The 18,415-nt window shown below is 42.5% G+C and overlaps 1 protein-coding gene across 2 annotated transcripts; it reads right to left on the bottom strand.

Moving 5' to 3' along the window:
* Positions 1-3: 3 nt before the first annotated feature.
* Positions 4-18,165, bottom strand: herpud1 (homocysteine-inducible, endoplasmic reticulum stress-inducible, ubiquitin-like domain member 1). 2 transcript variants are annotated; one of them, XM_029668128.2, is made up of 8 exons: positions 17,730-18,165; positions 17,389-17,466; positions 16,238-16,315; positions 15,525-15,631; positions 12,272-12,382; positions 9,229-9,591; positions 7,561-7,666; positions 4-2,197 (listed from the first exon to the last, which is right to left on the bottom strand). In XM_029668128.2, the coding sequence occupies exons 1-8, from the start codon at positions 17,889-17,891 to the stop codon at positions 2,021-2,023; spliced, it is 1,182 nt and encodes a 393-aa protein (XP_029523988.1). In that variant the 5' UTR covers positions 17,892-18,165; the 3' UTR covers positions 4-2,020. The 2 variants fall into 2 exon arrangements, with proteins under 2 accessions (XP_029523988.1, XP_029523987.1); XM_029668127.2 differs by having other exon boundaries at positions 15,477-15,631; positions 17,730-18,164.
* Between the last annotated feature and the right edge of the window lie 250 nt (positions 18,166-18,415).

Here is an 18,415-nt window from a genome sequence, read left to right as displayed (position 1 = left end):
CAATCCTTTTAAATAAGTAAATTTATTGCAAGTCTCCACAAAATATTCTTGATACAGTAGCATCCATTAAAAAGCTGTTTTACCAAAATAAAAACAAAAAGATAAATCACATTAGAACGTACTAGGGGGGAATTACACTTAGTGTATGTGTACAGTTAAAGGCATTCCAAAAGGAATCACAATATATATTTTTCTCATTGTGTAACAAGGGAGCGAGGTCACTATGCATGATTCCATTTTAATTGCAAAAACAGTCTGGCCTAAGCCCCACACAACTGCATATTCCCGTGTTTAACATAATTCAACTTTCAGAAGATCTTTAACCAGTCTAATGAATTAAAGCCACACTATGTTAACACTACCTTCCATTTCACATCTGAGACAACCAGAGAAACATTCAATACTCATGCACAACCCTGTATAGCACTTCCATCTCTGAGCAAGAGCAATACAAACTATTTTATTATACAGCACTATAAGCATCTCATAATTTAACCCAGATTAAAGCAAATTTGCATAATAAGTATGGCCGGCACAATACCAGTATTACGATACTCGTTAGTATCGTGGCAAGGAAACAAAACACAAAGTGGATTTAACTATTTCGGAAAACAGCCCCATGTATGTTGGAAACATACAATCAGTGGCCAGTTTATTAGGTACACCAACCCGTTCACAAATTGTTTGCTCCTACAGACAGTGAGTCGCGTGGCCGTGGCTTGCTATATAAATCAGGCAGACAGGCATCGAGGCATTCAGTTAGTGTTCGATTGAATGTTAGAATGGGCATAACAAGTAACCTAAGAGACTTTAAGCATGGTAGGATCGTCGGAGTCATCTTCGGTTAACTGAGAACGGTGCGGGAAAAGAAACATCCAGTCAGGGGGCAGGTCTGTGGGCGAAAACAGCTCGTTGATGAGAGGTCGTAGGAGAATGGCAAGAATCGTGCAAGCTACGAGGCAGGCCACAAACTGGAAAATAATGGCACAGTACAAGTAGTGTACAGAACGGCATTTCGGAACGCACAACTCATCGGTCCTTGTCACGGATGGGATTTTGCAGCCCATCCGGTTTCCACTCCTATCAGCTAAAAACAAGAAGCAGCTCCAGTGGGCACGCGATCACCAACATTGAACAATTGAGGAGTGGAAAAACATTGCCTGGTCCGACAAATCTTGGTTCATTTTGAGTCATGCTGATGGCAAAGTCAAGATCTGGCATTTAGCAACATGAATCTGACTACGTTGATATTCTGCCTCGTGTCAACGGTACAGGCTGGTGGCGGTGGTGTAACGGTGTGGGGATTGGTTTCCCTAGCACACATCAGGTCCATTGATACAAATTGAGTAATGTTTGAACGCCACACCCTGTAGAATCCATGACCCTGAGAATTCAAGCTGTTCTGGAGGCAAAAGGGGTCAGACCCAGTGGGTGATGGGTGTTCCCTAATAAACTGGCCACTGAGTGTACATTACTACTCATCCAGTATCACATTTATTTATTTTACAAGATATAGCAGACAATATTTTACATACATAAGGTTTTTAAAGGGGCAAAGAGTTTGATCTGCTTCGTGTTTACATTTTTGCAATGGAAACAATATTGCGATATTAGTATTGTCCCAGCCCTAATAATAAGATAAGTTTTGTAAAGTGCTGTGTACAGACAATACAATAATATTTAAATGTTTTGTTCCAATAAACATTTACAGCATTTACAACCATTTGGCAGAGAGAGGTGTATGTACTGTACTGTATATACAACCATTTGGTCACTATCATAAGGCAGGAAGCGCCGAATGAATCATCATATCCCTAAACACACACCCTTAACAGACTACAGCCAGGGCTTTGTATGCATTGACGCTTTTAATCATTCATGATTTCTCACAAAATGTCCAGGCATCCATCCAGGCATCCATCCAGAGGGCCAGAGAGAGGACTTCCCGTGACAGAGAGGCAGGTCTGATACTGAGGGTAACTTCAGTTCCAGTGTGCCCCCTGCTGGAAAAGTCGATTATTCAGTTAGCCACTCCAGGGGCCTCTGGGATGAGGGAGGCAAAGAAGGCTTTGAAGAAGATCCAGGCACTCCAAACGATGGACACCCTGTGTTGAGGCACAGGTACTGCAGCCAGGGGGTGTGGTTCATCAGGTCCAACCTCCGCCTCGGCCCCCTCTTCTCCTGCAGGGACCTCCACCTGAGGGAAGAGAAAAAAAACTCTGTTAGCGCCACCCCCAGAGTTCAGATATAAAAAACACACTTAAACTGTATGTTTTTCAACACAGTTAAATTAAACTATATCAGGGGAGTCAAAGAGGGCCAGGATGATACGTACAACTACTATTTTTCCATGGCAAAAATAAAAAATTAGACCATTCTCTTTGGTCCTTTGAAAACCTACTGTACGGTGCAGTCGGGAAGTATTCAGACCCCTCCACATTTTGTTAAGTTACAACCATATTCTAAAATGGATTAAATTGTTTTCACCCCTCTTATCAATCTACACACAAAACCCCATAATGACAAAGCAATTTTTAAAATTATTTTTAAATATCACATTTACATAAAGTATTCAGACCCTTTACTCGGTACTTGGCAGCGATTGCAGCCTCAAGTCTTCTTGGGTATGACGCTATAAGTTTAGCACGTGTATTTGGGCAGTTTTTCTCCATTCTTCTCTGCTCCGCTCTGGAGCAAGTTTTCATCAAGGATCTCATTCATCTTTCCCTCGATCCTGATTAGTCTCCCAGTCCCTGTCGCTAAAAAACATCCCCACAATATGATGCTGTCACCACCATGTGGCAGGTTGCCTAGTGGTTAGAGCGTTGGACAAGTAACCGGAAGGTTACTAGTCCTTCGACCTCATGGCTTGGTTTTTGCTCTGACATGCACTGTCAACTGTGGGACCTTATATAGACAGGTGTGTGCATTTCAAAATCATTTCCAATCAATTGAATTTACCACAGGTGGACTCATAATCAAGTTGTGGAAACATCTCAAATATCTACTGACGGAACGCAAGAGGTGGCTAAGGAACGCAAGAGGTGGCTAATAACAGACCTCCATCCTATGCTAGCTTGCTACCGATGGCCTGGCTAGCTGTCTAAATCGCCGTGACCCCCAACCAACCTCTCCACTCACCGGACCCTTTTGATCACTCGACTAAGCATGCCTCTCCTTAATGTCAATATGCCTTGTCCATTGTTGTTCTGGTTAGTGTTTATTGGCTTATTTCACTGTAGAGCCTCTAGTCCTGCTCACTATACATTATCCAACCTACTAGTTCCACCACCCACACATGCAATGACATCTCCTGGTTTCAATGATGTTTCTAGAGACAATATCTCTCTCTTCATCACTCAATACCTAGGTTTACCTCCACTGTATTCACATCCTACCATACCTTTGTCTGTACATTATACCTTGATGCTATTTTATTTTACTCTCTGTTCCAGACGACCAATTCTTATTGCTTTTAGCCGCACCCTTATTCTACTCCTCCTCTGTTCCTCTGGCGATGTAGAGGTGAATCCAGGCCCTGCAGTGCCTAGCTCCACTCCTATTCCCCAGGCGCTCTCTTTTGACGACTTCTGTAACCGTAATAGCCTTGGTTTCATGCATGTTAACATTAGAAGCCTCCTCCCTAAGTTTGTTCTATTCACTGCTTTAGCACACTCTGCCAACCCGGATGTTCTAGCTGTGTCTGAATCCTGGCTTAGGAAGACCACCAAAAATTCTGACATTTTAATTCCAAACTACAACATTTTCAGACAAGATAGAACTGCCAAAGGGGGCGGTGTTGCAATCTACTGCAAAGATAGCCTGCAGAGTTCTGTCCTACTATCCAGGTCTGTACCCAAACAATTTGAACTTCTACTTTTAAAAATTCACTTCTCTAAAAACAAGTCTCTCACCGTTGCCGCCTGCTATAGACCACCCTCTGCCCCCAGCTATGCTCTGGACACCATATGTGAACTGATTGCCCCCCATCTATCTTCAGAGCTCGTGCTGCTAGGCGACCTAAACTGGAACATGCTTAACACCCCAGCCATCCTACAATCTAAACTTGATGCCCTCAATCTCACACAAATTATCAATGAACCTACCAGGTACCTCCCCAAAGCCTTAAACACGGGCACCCTCATAGATATTATCCTAACCAACTTGCCCTCTACTTGCCCTCTGCTGTCTTCAACCAAGATCTCAGCGATCACTGCCTCATTGCCTGCATCCGTAATGGGTCAGCGGTCAAACGACCTCCACTCATCACTGTAAAACGCTCCCTGAAACACTTCAGCGAGCAGGCCTTTCTAATCGACCTGGCCGGGGTATCCTGGAAGGATATTGATCTCATCCCGTCAGTAGAGGATGCCTGGATATTTTTTTTTAAATGCCTTCCTAACCATCTTAAATAAACATGCCCCATTCAAGAAATTTAGAACCAGGAACAGATATAGCCCTTGGTTCTCCCCAGACCTGACTGCCCTTAACCAACACAAAAACATCCTATGGCGTTCTGCATTAGCATCGAACAGCCCCCGTGATATGCAGCTGTTCAGGGAAGCTAGAAACCATTATACACAGGCAGTTAGAAAAGCCAAGGCTAGCTTTTTCAAGCAGAAATTTGCTTCCTGCAACACTAACTCGAAAAAGTTCTGGGACACTGTAAAGTCCATGGAGAATAAGAACACCTCCTCCCAGCTGCCCACTGCACTGAAGATAGGAAACACTGTCACCACTGATAAATCCACCATAATTGAGAATTTCAATAAGCATTTTTCTACGGCTGGCCATGCTTTCCACCTGGCTACTCCTACCCCGGTCAACAGCACTGCACCCCCCACAGCAACTCGCCCAAGCCTTCCCCATTTCTCCTTCTCCCAAATCTGTTCAGCTGATGTTCTGTAAGAGCTGCAAAATCTGGACCCCTACAAATCAGCCGGGCTAGACAATCTGGACCCTTTCTTTCTAAAATTATCTGCAGAAATTGTTGCCACCCCTATTACTAGCCTGTTCAACCTCTCTTTCGTGTCGTCTGAGATTCCCAAAGATTGGAAAGCAGCTGCGGTCATCCCCCTCTTCAAAGGGGGGGACACTCTTGACCCAAACTGCTACAGACCTATATCTATCCTCCCATGCCTTTCTAAGGTCTTCGAAAGCCAAGTCAACAAACAGATTACCGACCATTTAGAATCTCACCATACCTTCTCTGATATGCAATCTGGTTTCAGAGCTGGTCATGGGTGCACCTCAGCCACGCTCAAGGTCCTAAACGATATCTTAACCTCCATCGATAAGAAACATTACTGTGCAGCCTTATTCATTGATCTGGCCAAGGCTTTCGACTCTGTCAATCACCACATCCTCATCGGCAGACTCGACAGCCTTGGTTTCTCAAATGATTGCCTCGCCTGGTTCACCAACTACTTCTCTGATAGAGTTCAGTGTGTCAAATCAGAGGGTCTGCTGTCCGGACCTCTGGCAGTCTATGGGGGTGCCACAGGGTTCAATTCTTGGACCGACTCTCTTCTCTGTATACATCAATGAGGTCGCTCTTGCTGCTGGTGAGTCTCTGATCCACCTCTACGCAGACGACACCATTCTGTATACTTCTGGCCCTTCTTTGGACACTGTTAACAACCCTCCAGGCAAGCTTCAATGCCATACAACTCTCCTTCTGTGGCCTCCAATTGCTCTTAAATACATGCTCTTCAACCGATCGCTACCTGCACCTACCCGCCTGTCCAACATCACTACTCTGGACGGCTCGGACTTAGAATACGTGGACAACTACAAATACTTAGGTGTCTGGTTAGACTGTAAACTCTCCTTCCAGACCAATATCAAACATCTCCAATCCAAAGTAAATCTAGAATTGGCTTCCTATTTCGCTACAAAGCATCCTTCACTCATGCTGCCAAACATACCCTTGTAAAACTGACCATCCTACCAATCCTCGACTTTGGCGATGTCATTTACAAAATAGCCTCCAATACCATACTCAACAAATTGGATGCAGTCAATCACAGTGCAATCCGTTTTGTCACCAAAGCCCCATATACTACCCACCATTGCGACCTGTACGCTTTCGTTGGCTGGCCCTCGCTTCATACTCGTCGCCAAACCCACTGGCTCCATGTCATCTACAAGACCCTGCTAGGTAAAGTCCCCCCTTATCTCAGCTCGCTGGTCACCATAGCAGCACCCACCTGTAGCACGCGCTCCAGCAGGTATATCTCACTGGTCACCCCCAAAACCAATTATTTCTTTGGCCGCCTCTCCTTCCAGTTCTCTGCTGTCAATGACTGGAACGAACTACAAAAATCTCTGAAACTGGAAACACTTATCTCCCTCACTAGCTTTAAGCACCAACTGTCAGAGCAGCTCACAGATTACTGCACCTGTACATAGCCCACCTATAATTTAGCCCAAACTACTACCTCTTTCCCTACTGTATTTATTTATTTATTTTGCTCCTTTGCACCCCATTATTCTTATTTCTACTTTGCACATTCTTCCACTGCAAATCTACCATTCCAGTGTTTTACCTGCTATATTGTATTTACTTTGCCACCATGGCCTTTTTTTTGCCTTTACCTCCCTTATCTCACCTCATTTGCTCACATCGTATATAGACTTGTTTATACTGTATTATTGACTGTATGTTTGTTTTACTCCATGTGTAACTCTGTGTCGTTGTATGTGTCAAACTGCTTTGCTTTATCTTGGCCAGGTCGCAATTGTAATTGAGAACTTGTTCTCAACTTGCCTACCTGGTTAAATAAAGGTGAAATTATTTTTTTTTTTAAAAGATCAATGGAAACAGGATGCAGCTGAGCTTAATTTCGAGTCTCATAGCAAAGGGTCTGAATACTTATGTAAGTAAGGTATTTCTGTTTTTAAAAACCTGTTTTCACTTCGTCATTATGTGGTATTGTGTGTAGATCGATAACATTTTTTAAATACATTTTAGAATAAGGATGTAATGTAACAAAATGTGGAAAAATTGAAGGGGTCTGAATACTTTCCGAATGCACTGTATGTAACATATTGTGTGCTATAGCTTGGAAAATCAATAAATGTGACTGGATGACAACATAATAATGTTTGTTTCCAAAATTAGGGCTGTTTTTCTAAAGAAGTTAAATCCGATTGTTTCCTGGGACACAAACTAAATATACTTCAAAATGACTAAAACCAAATCTAAACTGTGTAAAAATTACAATGGACCAACATTTATACAGTTCTTGCCTGTGTCCAGCTTGCTAATAATCCACAAGATTAAAGCTAGACAGTCAGGGAGTATTGATAATTACAAAAACAATGGATATAGGACTATCTTTTGCTAATTCTGACAGCTAGGAAGTATAACCAATTTTCAGTGCACCCCTCTAGACCACGTTGAAGAACGAATACGACCCCTGGGACAAAATTAGTTTGACAGCCCTGCTCTACATGCTGTATGATGAATGTTACTACATAAGGCAGTACATGCCTTGTAATGAAGTCATATCTGTTTTCCACCCCTAGAGATCCAGCCCCTGAGGAAATGTGTCTTACCGGTGGCACTGGGTTCCTGTCCTGGTTCTGGATGACCTCAGGGACCTGGTTGTTTGGACCTCTGACCAGGGGCCTTTGTCTGAAGGGGAACCATCCTGCTGTGTGCCTGAGAGGAAGACAACTGGGATTAATAAAGTATATTCATTTGCATTTCCAGTTAAGACCAGGTGGTGCAAACAAAGAGGAAGTACAGACTGACTGACATGTTAATAATGGTCACTCTATTTACAATCCTATAACCAGGCCAACTCTCCTTCCAACACACTGAGACCAGTCCAATCATTAGCGTAGGCGGTGGAGTAAATGCGGCTAAACCTTGTTACACGTAAAGATAAGGCTTAGGTCCCATTCTGCCACGTCTGTCCAGATTAGTTGATCAGGGAGGTAGTGCCCTTGATCCGACGCCCATATCTATAGTAACTGTAGCAGAGATGAGGCCTGCTGTACCAGGCAGCTCTCAGCAGCACATAGAGAAACACTCAACCAGCACTACATATCCTCACATTAGACTGGAATATGGGAGGACATTCAGGACACTGCGGTCACAACGACCTCACCGACTGTGTTAGTGTATGTCGAGGCCATGCCTCTCTCGCTCTCCCTCAACATCTCTCAACCACTCTCAAACACACACAGCTTTGTCTCCACTCATACTTTTGGAATGTGTGGTTTGGATGAGAGAGCTGATTCCAGAGCCTGAGGGAGTTGCACAATGGACAGAGTGTGTGACTGCAACACATTGAGCTAAGGACATCTCTTCTTTGCTGATAAGCACAACATATGGCCCTCATTCTCTCAGGACTACTGCACGGGTGCCTTCATCTGCCCATCACCCACGGCTAATGCCAGCCTCACCATTAGCAGACAGGCTATACACAGAGCCATGTATTCAGAGAGTTGGGCCATTGAGGTTTCTGCATTATGATGCATTTAGATGACTCTATAGCATGCTATGGCAGCCATGTTAGCGCCCCATTAACATTACATTGGGAATAATGTCTAGAATGAGCATTATGACGCATTTACATGACACTTGAAAACATTATTGTCAGCCATGTTAGTGCCGATTAACATAACATGGAGAATATGAACAATATTCAAATTTCTAAAAGTTGGCCAAACTCTCTAAATACATGGCTCTGGCTACAAAATACCCATAAAACCTAGAGGTCAAACTGGGAAATGGTTCCAATTGTTTTTCCACCATTAATTTTCCCCATTGGGCATTTTAGAAACACTTCAAATAAGTGTTATTTTTTGTCTAGGCTTACCCTGGTGTGACGTTTTGATAACCATGTAAATCTCTGTAGGACAAGGTGACTTTTATCAATATATTCGCCTGTATTTACACACAAAATAATTAACGCTAATTAGCTGCTAATATGGCTATCATTAAAAAAAAAGACAAAGCCAGGATGGTCTGTCCAAGAGAGATTTACATGGTTATAAAAACGTCACGCCATGGTAAGCAAACACAAAACACAGACCTTTTTTTAAGTGTTAATAAAATCCTCTATTAATGGTGGAAAAACAATTGGAACCATTTCCCTGTTTGACCGCTAGGTTTTATGGGTAGAATGACACCTCCACTGTGGGGCTTTATACAGTTATAGACATAGTACACAGCAACATACCTTGTTTTACAACAAACAAACACAGTCAACTCACAGGTACATAAGGAGCAGGCTGCTCATGACAAGGGCGAAACGGCTCAGGCTGGAGTAGAAGTAGACAATACTGAGAAACACTCCCAGACGGGCAGCTGTGTACACCCAGTCTAGCCAATCACGATCCATTTCCTCCTCATCCTCCATCACAGGCCCGCCTTGGGCATTCATCCGCAGGTTCTGATTGGCTGCTCCCGGGTTGATAAAGGCGCCGTCCTGCGCATTCTGATTGGCTGGCAGGTTGTCAATGGGGGCCTGATTGGGCAGGGGTGCTGGGACAGCGGCTTGGTGGGGAGCAGCAGGCAGGGATGGGCCTGCGGCTGGGGCAAAGGGGGCAGAAGCTGCTGCTGCATAGGCTGCATGGCTATGGGACAAAAGACAGACAGGGTTTCTCAATATGCATACTACCGTGCTCCACACTCTCATTCTCCGACTACATTCTCCTGAGTACATTCTTGTGAGGACGAGAGTGTGGTGAATGCATAAAACATTAGAGAAGCACTCACACTCCCCCCTACTGTATGACCTCACACTACGCAGGGTAGCCTAGTGGTTAGAGAGTTGGACTAGTAACCGAAAGGTTGCAAGTTCAAATCCCCGAGCTGACAAGGTACAAATCTGTCATTCTGCCCCTGAACAGGCAGTTAACCCACTGTTCCTAGGCTGTCATTGAAAATAAGAATTAGTTCTTAACTGACTTGCCTAGTTAAATAAAGGTCATATTAATTTTTTTTAAATGTTTTAATTCACTGAACCTTCTTCCAGCCAGGTCAATGACAACAATAGACTAAACAAGATAAACACAAAGCAAATGTTTTACTTCATAATTATCAGCTAACGTTAGATATGTGAATCATAATAATCTAGCTAGCCTGCTAGTTAAACAGGCAAAAATTACTTAAAACTAATGTTATGCAGGGTAGATGTACATTTTTTGTGGGTAGCTACCAATTATTCATGGCTAGCTAGCCAGTTAGCTACACATTTAGTGAACCGTTTTCCTGCCAGGACAATGGCAATAGAGACTAAACAAGATATACACAAAGCACACTTTTTACGTCATAACTATCTGCTAGCTGTGTGAATCGTAATAATGTAGCTAACCAGATAGTTTAACAAGCAAAAATGACCTAAAACGAATATTATACAAGGTCAATTCTTCGGGGGTAGCAAGCAAAAAATTATTTGTGGTTCTCTGGCTAACTAGCTAACAGTCGTAGCTAGCCAGTTAGCCCGATTTACTTACATTTACATTTAAGTCATTTAGCAGACGCTCTTGTCCAGAGCGACTTACAAATTGGTGCATTCACCTTATGACATCCAGTGGAGCAGCCACTTTACAATAGTGCATCTAAATCTTTTAAGGGGGTGTGAAGGATTACTTTATCCTATCCTAGGTATTCCTTAAAGAGGTGGGGTTTCAGGTGTCTCCGGAAGGTGGTGATTGACTCCGCTGTCCTGGCGTCGTGAGGGAGTTTGTTCCACCATTGGGGGGCCAGAGCAGCGAACAGTTTTGACTGGGCTGAGCGGGAACTGTACTTCCTCAGTGGTAGGGAGGCGAGCAGGCCAGAGGTGGATGAACGCAGTGCCCTTGTTTGGGTGTAGGGCCTGATCAGAGCCTGGAGGTACTGAGGTGCCGTTCCCCTCACAGCTCCGTAGGCAAGCACCATGGTCTTGTAGCGGATGCGAGCTTCAACTGGAAGCCAGTGGAGAGAGCGGAGGAGCGGGGTGACGTGAGAGAACTTGGGAAGGTTGAACACCAGACGGGCTGCGGCGTTCTGGATGAGTTGTAGGGGTTTAATGGCACAGGCAGAGGGAGCCCAGCCAACAGCGAGTTGCAGTAATCCAGACGGGAGATGACAAGTGCCTGGATTAGGACCTGCGCCGCTTCCTGTGTGAGGCAGGGTCGTACTCTGCGGATGTTGTAGAGCATGAACCTACAGGAACGGGCCACCGCCTTGACTTATCATGGGCTTGCGATCTACGGTACTTCGGCATGTAAACATTCCAAAATTAACACAGCGTGTATTTATTAACGTATCAAGATAAAATATTGTACTCGGGCAACATATTACATGTTAATAGGCAGCATTAGTATTTAATCTCGCTTCAGCTCAAAAAATGTCAGGCATTGACTTTTTTTTTTTTAAACATAATCTTTTACGTGGTTACAACATATTTCTTTCCTTACTTTCCGTTGAAGCTTGCATCGATGCATGCTTCAAAATATGTATAAACGGAATACGCATTCAAGAAGTGCCCTCCGTTCTCCGATTCGCATACTTTGATTTGAACTCATACTCCGACCCTCCCGTGCTCCAATTTGCATGCTCGGAGCCCTGTACTAAGTATTTTGAGAAACACCCACAGTAAGCCAGGAGTGTCAAACTAATTTTGCACCGCATTTGTTTTTGATCACTTAGCAAGTTGGACAGAGTGAAGAGACTATGAATGATTTTATCCAGGATTTCGCTAGGATTTTTTTAAATTTGTGGGCAAAAATGCTTGATCTTGCAGCTGTAAATCTAACATTTTGCATGGCAATATGCAGTGATTTTGCCCGATTTGTCGAAAAATTGTCCTGACGAGGAAAAAAATTTGCTCGATGTGTGGCTTGATTGAACCATATTATGCAGTAAATGTGCGGTGATTGGTTGAAATTGCGAGCCCTCTTTTTGTACTGCAGTTATGGTTCAGTTTTATGCAATAATATTGCTACGATTTGACTGTTTAATGAGCAAATAGTGCAGTAATTGTTCAAATTCGCAACACCTGCATAATATGCAGGGAATTGTTAATTTAAAAAAATTGTGATCGTAGAGGGACTGCTAAATGTAGGTCCATTATCATTTCTCCACAGTTGGTTTTAGTCATTTCAATGTTAATTGAGATCTCTCCCTATAGCATATGGCCCTGTGGGCTTACACCCCTGGTCTAAGCCAAACATACTTTATAAAGTATTTTCCCTGCTTAATATTATGCTATGGCAAGACAGTAGGAAGTCATAACTAAATGTGATAAAATGCTTGGGATTGAATACTTACTACTGCATGTAATATTGGCGAGCATACATGTGCTGCAGCCAGAGCAGCTGTTGAGGGCTGTAGAGGGAGTAGGTGGGGAAGGTTGGGTTGGTTATCTCTGCTGCCCCTGGCCTAGAGACACACAGGATAATAGCAGTGTGAATTGCATGTCATGTCAGATTGAAGGATAGACCAATGTATTAAATTTCTCCCAGCAATATAACTTTTCATAAAGCAACACAAGTAATAGAGCTATACTTAGATCCAAACTGTCTCTCTAGCAGATTAGTAAGAATGTCTCACCCCATGTTCAAGAACGGCCTTTTCCCCTTTATTCAGATTACAAACGCTCACTTTTGGTTATTTGAAAACAATCTCCAAAATATAGTTATTTTTTAAACAAGCCATAGAAAGTTGGTTGCAATTTCAGTTTACTCCACCAGAAACGACATAACAAATAATAGAACACATATCGTGGTTAAACTCAAATATACTAATAGATTTTTTTTTTTAATTATCATTTTTTTCGATAAAATGTATGTCACACATGCAACTAACACAAATATATGGAAATATCTGCTCTATCCAAAATTACAACCAACTACCGCAAAAATGGAAGAGGCAAAGGGGAGGGGAGAAAAGTAAGGAACTTGTCTGTCGGCTCTGCATTAAAGACCAAAATTGGTTAAAGAAAATTGTGATAAATAAAAATATATACCAGTTTCATTTAAGTACCAAAAAAATTGACAGCTGTGCCATATAGATTGCAAAATCGATTTATTGATGTACCGATTCCATGGCACATGGTTTATGAATTGACACGCAAAATGACGCCGGATTCAAAACATAGAATTTTTCAATTTATATGTATACAAAATTCTTGCAACCAATAGAAAGTTATTGGGGGATACAACCTTCCCAGCTCTGCAGATTTTGCTGCGAGGAGGCAGAGTCATTAGATCATTTATTTTGGTACTGTCCATATGTAGCTTGTTTTTGGTCACAGGTCCAGGAATGGCTGAAGAATTGCAACAATTACCTGGAGCTAACCCTGCAGATAGCACTACTGGGTGATTTGAAAAGTCATAGTCAAATCTATCAATAATATAATAATACTTTAAGCAAAAAAATGTATCTTTAATTTACAATCTGTAGAAACTATAAGAATAGAAAGGTTTAGAACTTTGGTGAAGCATCACAGCTCAGTTGAAAAATATATGGCAAACAGAAATCCAATTTGGATGGTGTTAAGAGATGCAGTTGAAGTCGGAAGTTTACATACACTTAGGTTGGAGTCATTAAAACTCAACCACTCCACAAATGTCTTGTTAACAAACTATAGTTTTGGCAAGTCGGTTAAGACATCTACTTTGTGCATGACACAAGTAATTTTTCCAACAAATGTTTAAAGATGGATTATTTCACTTATAATTCACTGTATCACAATTCCAATGGGTCAGAAGTTTACATACACTAAGTTGACTGTGCCTTTAAACAGCTTGGAAAATTCCAGAAATTGATGTCATGGCTTTAGAAGCTTCTAGGCTAATTGACATAATTTGAGTCAATTGGAGGTGTACTTGTGGATGTATTTCAAGACCTACCTTCAAACTCAGTGCCTCTTTGCTTGACATCATGGGAAAATCAAAAGAAATCAGCCAAGACTTCAGAAAAAAAATTGTAGACCTCCACAGGTCTGGTTCATCCTATCCTTGGGAGCGATTTCCTAACGCCTGAAGGTACCACAGTCATCTATACAAACAATAGTACGCAAGTATAAACACCATTGGACCACGCAGCCGTCATACCACTCAGGAAGGAGACGCGTTCTGTCTTCTAGAGATGAACGTACTTTGGTGCGAAGAGTGCAAAACAATCCCAGAACAACAGCAAAGGACCTTGTGAAGACGCTGGAGGAAACAGGTGCAAAAGTATCTATATCCACAGTAAAACGAGTCCTATATCGACATAACCTGAAAGGCTGCTCAGCAAGGAAGAAGCCACTGCTCCGAAACCACCATAAAAAAGCCAGACTAAGGTTTGCAACTACACATGGGGACAAAGGTTGTACTTTTTGGAGAAATGTCCTCTGGTCTGATGAAACAAAAATAGAACTGTTTGGCCTTAATGACCATCGTTATGTTTGGAGGAAAAAGGTGGAGGCTTGCAAGCCGAAGAACACCATCCCAACCGTGAAGCACTGGGGTGGCAGCATCATGTTGTGGAGGTGCTTTGCTGCAGGAGGGACTGGTGAACTTAGATGGCATCATGAGGGACAAAAATTATGTGGATATATTGAAGCAACATCGCAAGACATCAGTCAGGAAGTTAAAGCTTGGTTGCAAATGGGTCTTCCAAATGGACAATGACCCCAAGCGTACTTCCAAAGTTGTGGCAAAATGGCTTAAGGACAACAAAGTCAAGGTATTGGAGTGGCCATCACAAAGCCCTGACCTCAATCCGATAGAAAATGTGTGGGCAGAACTGAAAAAGCGTGTGCGGAAAGGAGGCCTACAAACCTGACTCAGTTACACCAGCTCTGTGAGGAGGAATGGGCCAACATTCACCCAACTTATTGTGGGAAGCTTGTAGAAGGCTACCCGAAACGTTTGACCCAAGTTAAACAATTTAAAGGCAATGCTACCAAATACTAATTGAGTGTATGTAAATTTCTGACCCGCTGGGAATTTGATGAAAGAAATAAAAGCTGAAATAAATCATTCTCTCTACTATTATTCTGACATTTCACATTCTTAAAATAGTGGTGATCCTAACTGACCTAAGACAGGGAATGTTCACTAGGATTAAATGTCAGGAATTGTGAAAAACTGAGTTTAAATGTATTTGGCTAAGGTGTATGTAAACCTCCGACTTCAACTGTAGATGGGAGGGGTTGAATGGAGCTGAAGGGTGGGACTAATGACAACAAGATAACAAATGTAAAATATACTGTGTCTGTAAAATGTATATAGGTCCAGAACTTTTGCGAAACAGCACAGTTAAAATATGGCAAATAGAAATCAAACTGGATGGACATCAGAAATAGATGGGAGGCCAGGACTAAAAAGGCCAGGACTAAAAATAAACACAAGTATTGTAAAATAGGTTGTCCGTAAAATGTATATATTACATATAAGCCGAAGTGTTGTTGTTTATTAGTTTATAATTTATATGGTACTAATATCACCAGCATTATGCAAAGAATTCACTTGTCTTGTTAACTCACGTTGTAGTGCCAGGCCATGAGGGTGGGGCGGGAGAGGTGGAAGTGTACCTGCGTTGTCTCAGCTCTGGTTCAGTGGGCACAGATGGGGCTGGGGTGGGACCCTCTGGGTTCTGTCTGGTTGGCATGGCAGACGGTTGTGGTTCTGGCTCTCTGACCTGAATAAAAAGTGAGACATGGTGTTAACATCACATGTGCGGACATACATACTGTACAAAGTGGCTGCAGTGAATTTTCAGAGAAGCATTATGGTCTCCAGAGATTCCTAATGAGAGTAGTTGTGCACCTGTCTCCTGCTATCCACTGAGCTGGGACTCCTCTCTCCAGAGGACAGAACAGCCTCAGCTCTGACACCTCCTCAACCACTGACTGGGGGAATAATTTAGACGATTTAGCTGATAGGGCGTTTTGGCTTATCGAATTATCCCTTATCAACCGTGTGAGGTGTCTTTTTCCTAATCTGAATGTCTGGCTTTGACTGTCCGTTGTCAGCTCCAGGAGTTCCCAATTATAGCTACTAGATAATATTCATGAGGTGTGTAGGGTTTCTAAAGGAGAACACAAGGGAATCACAGGCACGGCAGAACTAAAAACAAAAAAGTTTCCTGGTTTGGCACAAAATCTAGGGGAGCAACAACTGAAGAATTGTTGACTGATGCTATTTAATGAGTATATTTAAAATAGCTTCACCTAGGTCTACATCATAACCTTCACATAGAGTACATGTCACAGTTTGAGATGGGGTTCCATATGGGGTACTTTACCTTTGGTCTTGCTCCTAGTGGACCTCTGGGCTGAGTTCTGACTGCACACACCAGGTGCACAGTGGGTGTTAGGTCCGTCTGTGAAGACATACATACATGATGCAATATCCCAGGCGGCATAAGACACAGTAACATCACATTCATTCTTGGCACGGGACATAGAGGGACACTCATTCAACCTTTTGAAGTAAAAAAATGTATAACAAAGAATGGCTATTGAAAAATCTTGAGAAAGGTAGTGAATGCAACATTAAACATGAACTGAGTGATCAAAATCTGACTGACCTGTAGTTCAGAAAAGGGGCCTGATCTGTAGTTCAGAAAAGGGGCCTGATCTGTAGTTCAGAAAATCTGACTGATCTGTAGTTCAGAAAATCTGACTGATCTGTAGTTCAGAAAATCTGACTGATCTGTAGTTCAGAAAATAGGCCTGATCTGTAGTTCAGAAAATCTGACTGATCTGTAGTTCAGAAAATCTGACTGATCTGTAGTTCAGAAAATCTGACTGATCTGTAGTTCAGAAAATGGGCCTGATCTGTAGTTCAGAAAATGGGCCTGATCTGTAGTTCAGAAAATCTGACTGGTCTGTAGTTCAGAAAAGGGGACTGGTCTGTAGTTCAGAAAAGGGGACTGGTCTGTAGTTCAGAAAAGGGGACTGGTCTGTAGTTCAGAAAAGGGGACTGGTCTGTAGTTCAGAAAAGGGGACTGATCTGTAGTTCAGAAAAGGGGACTGCATTCATAACAGTCCTGACACAGAACAATAGTTCTGAGGGAATTCTATGGGCTTGAACTCCAGGGATGTCAAAGCCCAGCCCAGTTCAGTTTACGGTTTGGGTTTTGCTCTCTGCATTAATCTGAGCTTCTAGCATTGTAATTCATTGACATAATATACACACTGTTCAGCACAGTGGTATAGGTAACCCAGTAATACTAAAAATAACTAGGACCTAGGTTTAGCAATTCTCTGCCTAATTTCAGATATTTGTGTATCCCTGTAGGTAGACTGAATCCCTAGGCACATAATGTTGAATCAATTACTTTTTTTTACTGATGATATCAGCAATCTGACCAGATGGCACATAACTCAGTATTTGCTAGAGTTCTGAGAATATGTCTAGTTAATATTTAGGTGAATAGGCACACACACATACCTTTCTGAAAATATCTCTGACATGCAGTTGGTCTGGGAGCAGCTTGCCAGAGTAAATAAGTCTCTGATCACTTTCAGTCTGTGGGGGGAAAGGGGGACAGATGTCAACACAACAGACACTAACAGCAACCACGATTTATACATACACAACTATTTATAGCCTAGCTAGCTGTTTGGATTGCATGATTGTTATTGACAGTAGCTAACGTTACTAGTATTACATTATAGCTGGCTAACTTACTGGACCAGTCTAACTTGGCAAGGACTGGCTAGCTTGCTAGTTATGGGGTAGCTGGGTAGATAGCTAGCCAAGTTAGCTAGTTAGCTATCACAATCACTCACCGGGTTGTTTGGGTACACCCTCGATAAATGAGTCTTCAACTCTTTCACTGTCCAGTCCGTGTCAACTCCTTCAATCGTCTGATCCCCGTGGGCTTGATTCGGTGTTTTTATCACAAGAGTGATTGTCTTTTGTCTAACGTTAGGAAAACCACTGTTGTCCATTTTTGTTTTCTTGTGACCTCTCCAACGCGACCTCTTAGTTGTGATATAAATGTAGTAAGTAACTACAGCATCTAATCATCTAGCTAAAATGTCAGATAAACAAAGTAGGAATTAATTTATTCAGTCGACAACTTTTTAGTTGAGATGATGAGGAAGTAAGTAGCTAGCTACACAGCCTGTAGTTCTGTGAAAGGGGATGTTGTTTGGAAACACCCGGTGGCTTGCTGTGATTGGATAACCAAGGCTCGTGATCAGACGTGGAAGCTCCTGCTCCGGGAGCAGTCTGTATTGCACGCGCTCTGCAAAGATTATCATACTATCTATGAAGTTGCAGTTCAGCAGCTATTCGCAAACTTTTTCTGCACACGACCCCAAATTGACAGTAGAAAATAAAGAGGACCCCACTTGAAAATAAGTATATTCCCTGGTTAACGCCGTGTGTTCACATTCTCTCAGTTTTAGGTCTCGCAGGCTGACCCAACACATGACGTTAAAGCGCATTATATTACCTTAAAATGCCCTTA

This window comes from Oncorhynchus nerka, linkage group LG9a (assembly GCF_034236695.1).
Source record: "Oncorhynchus nerka isolate Pitt River linkage group LG9a, Oner_Uvic_2.0, whole genome shotgun sequence".
NCBI lineage: Eukaryota > Metazoa > Chordata > Actinopteri > Salmoniformes > Salmonidae > Oncorhynchus > Oncorhynchus nerka.
This window is presented reverse-complemented; position numbering and strand designations above follow the sequence as displayed.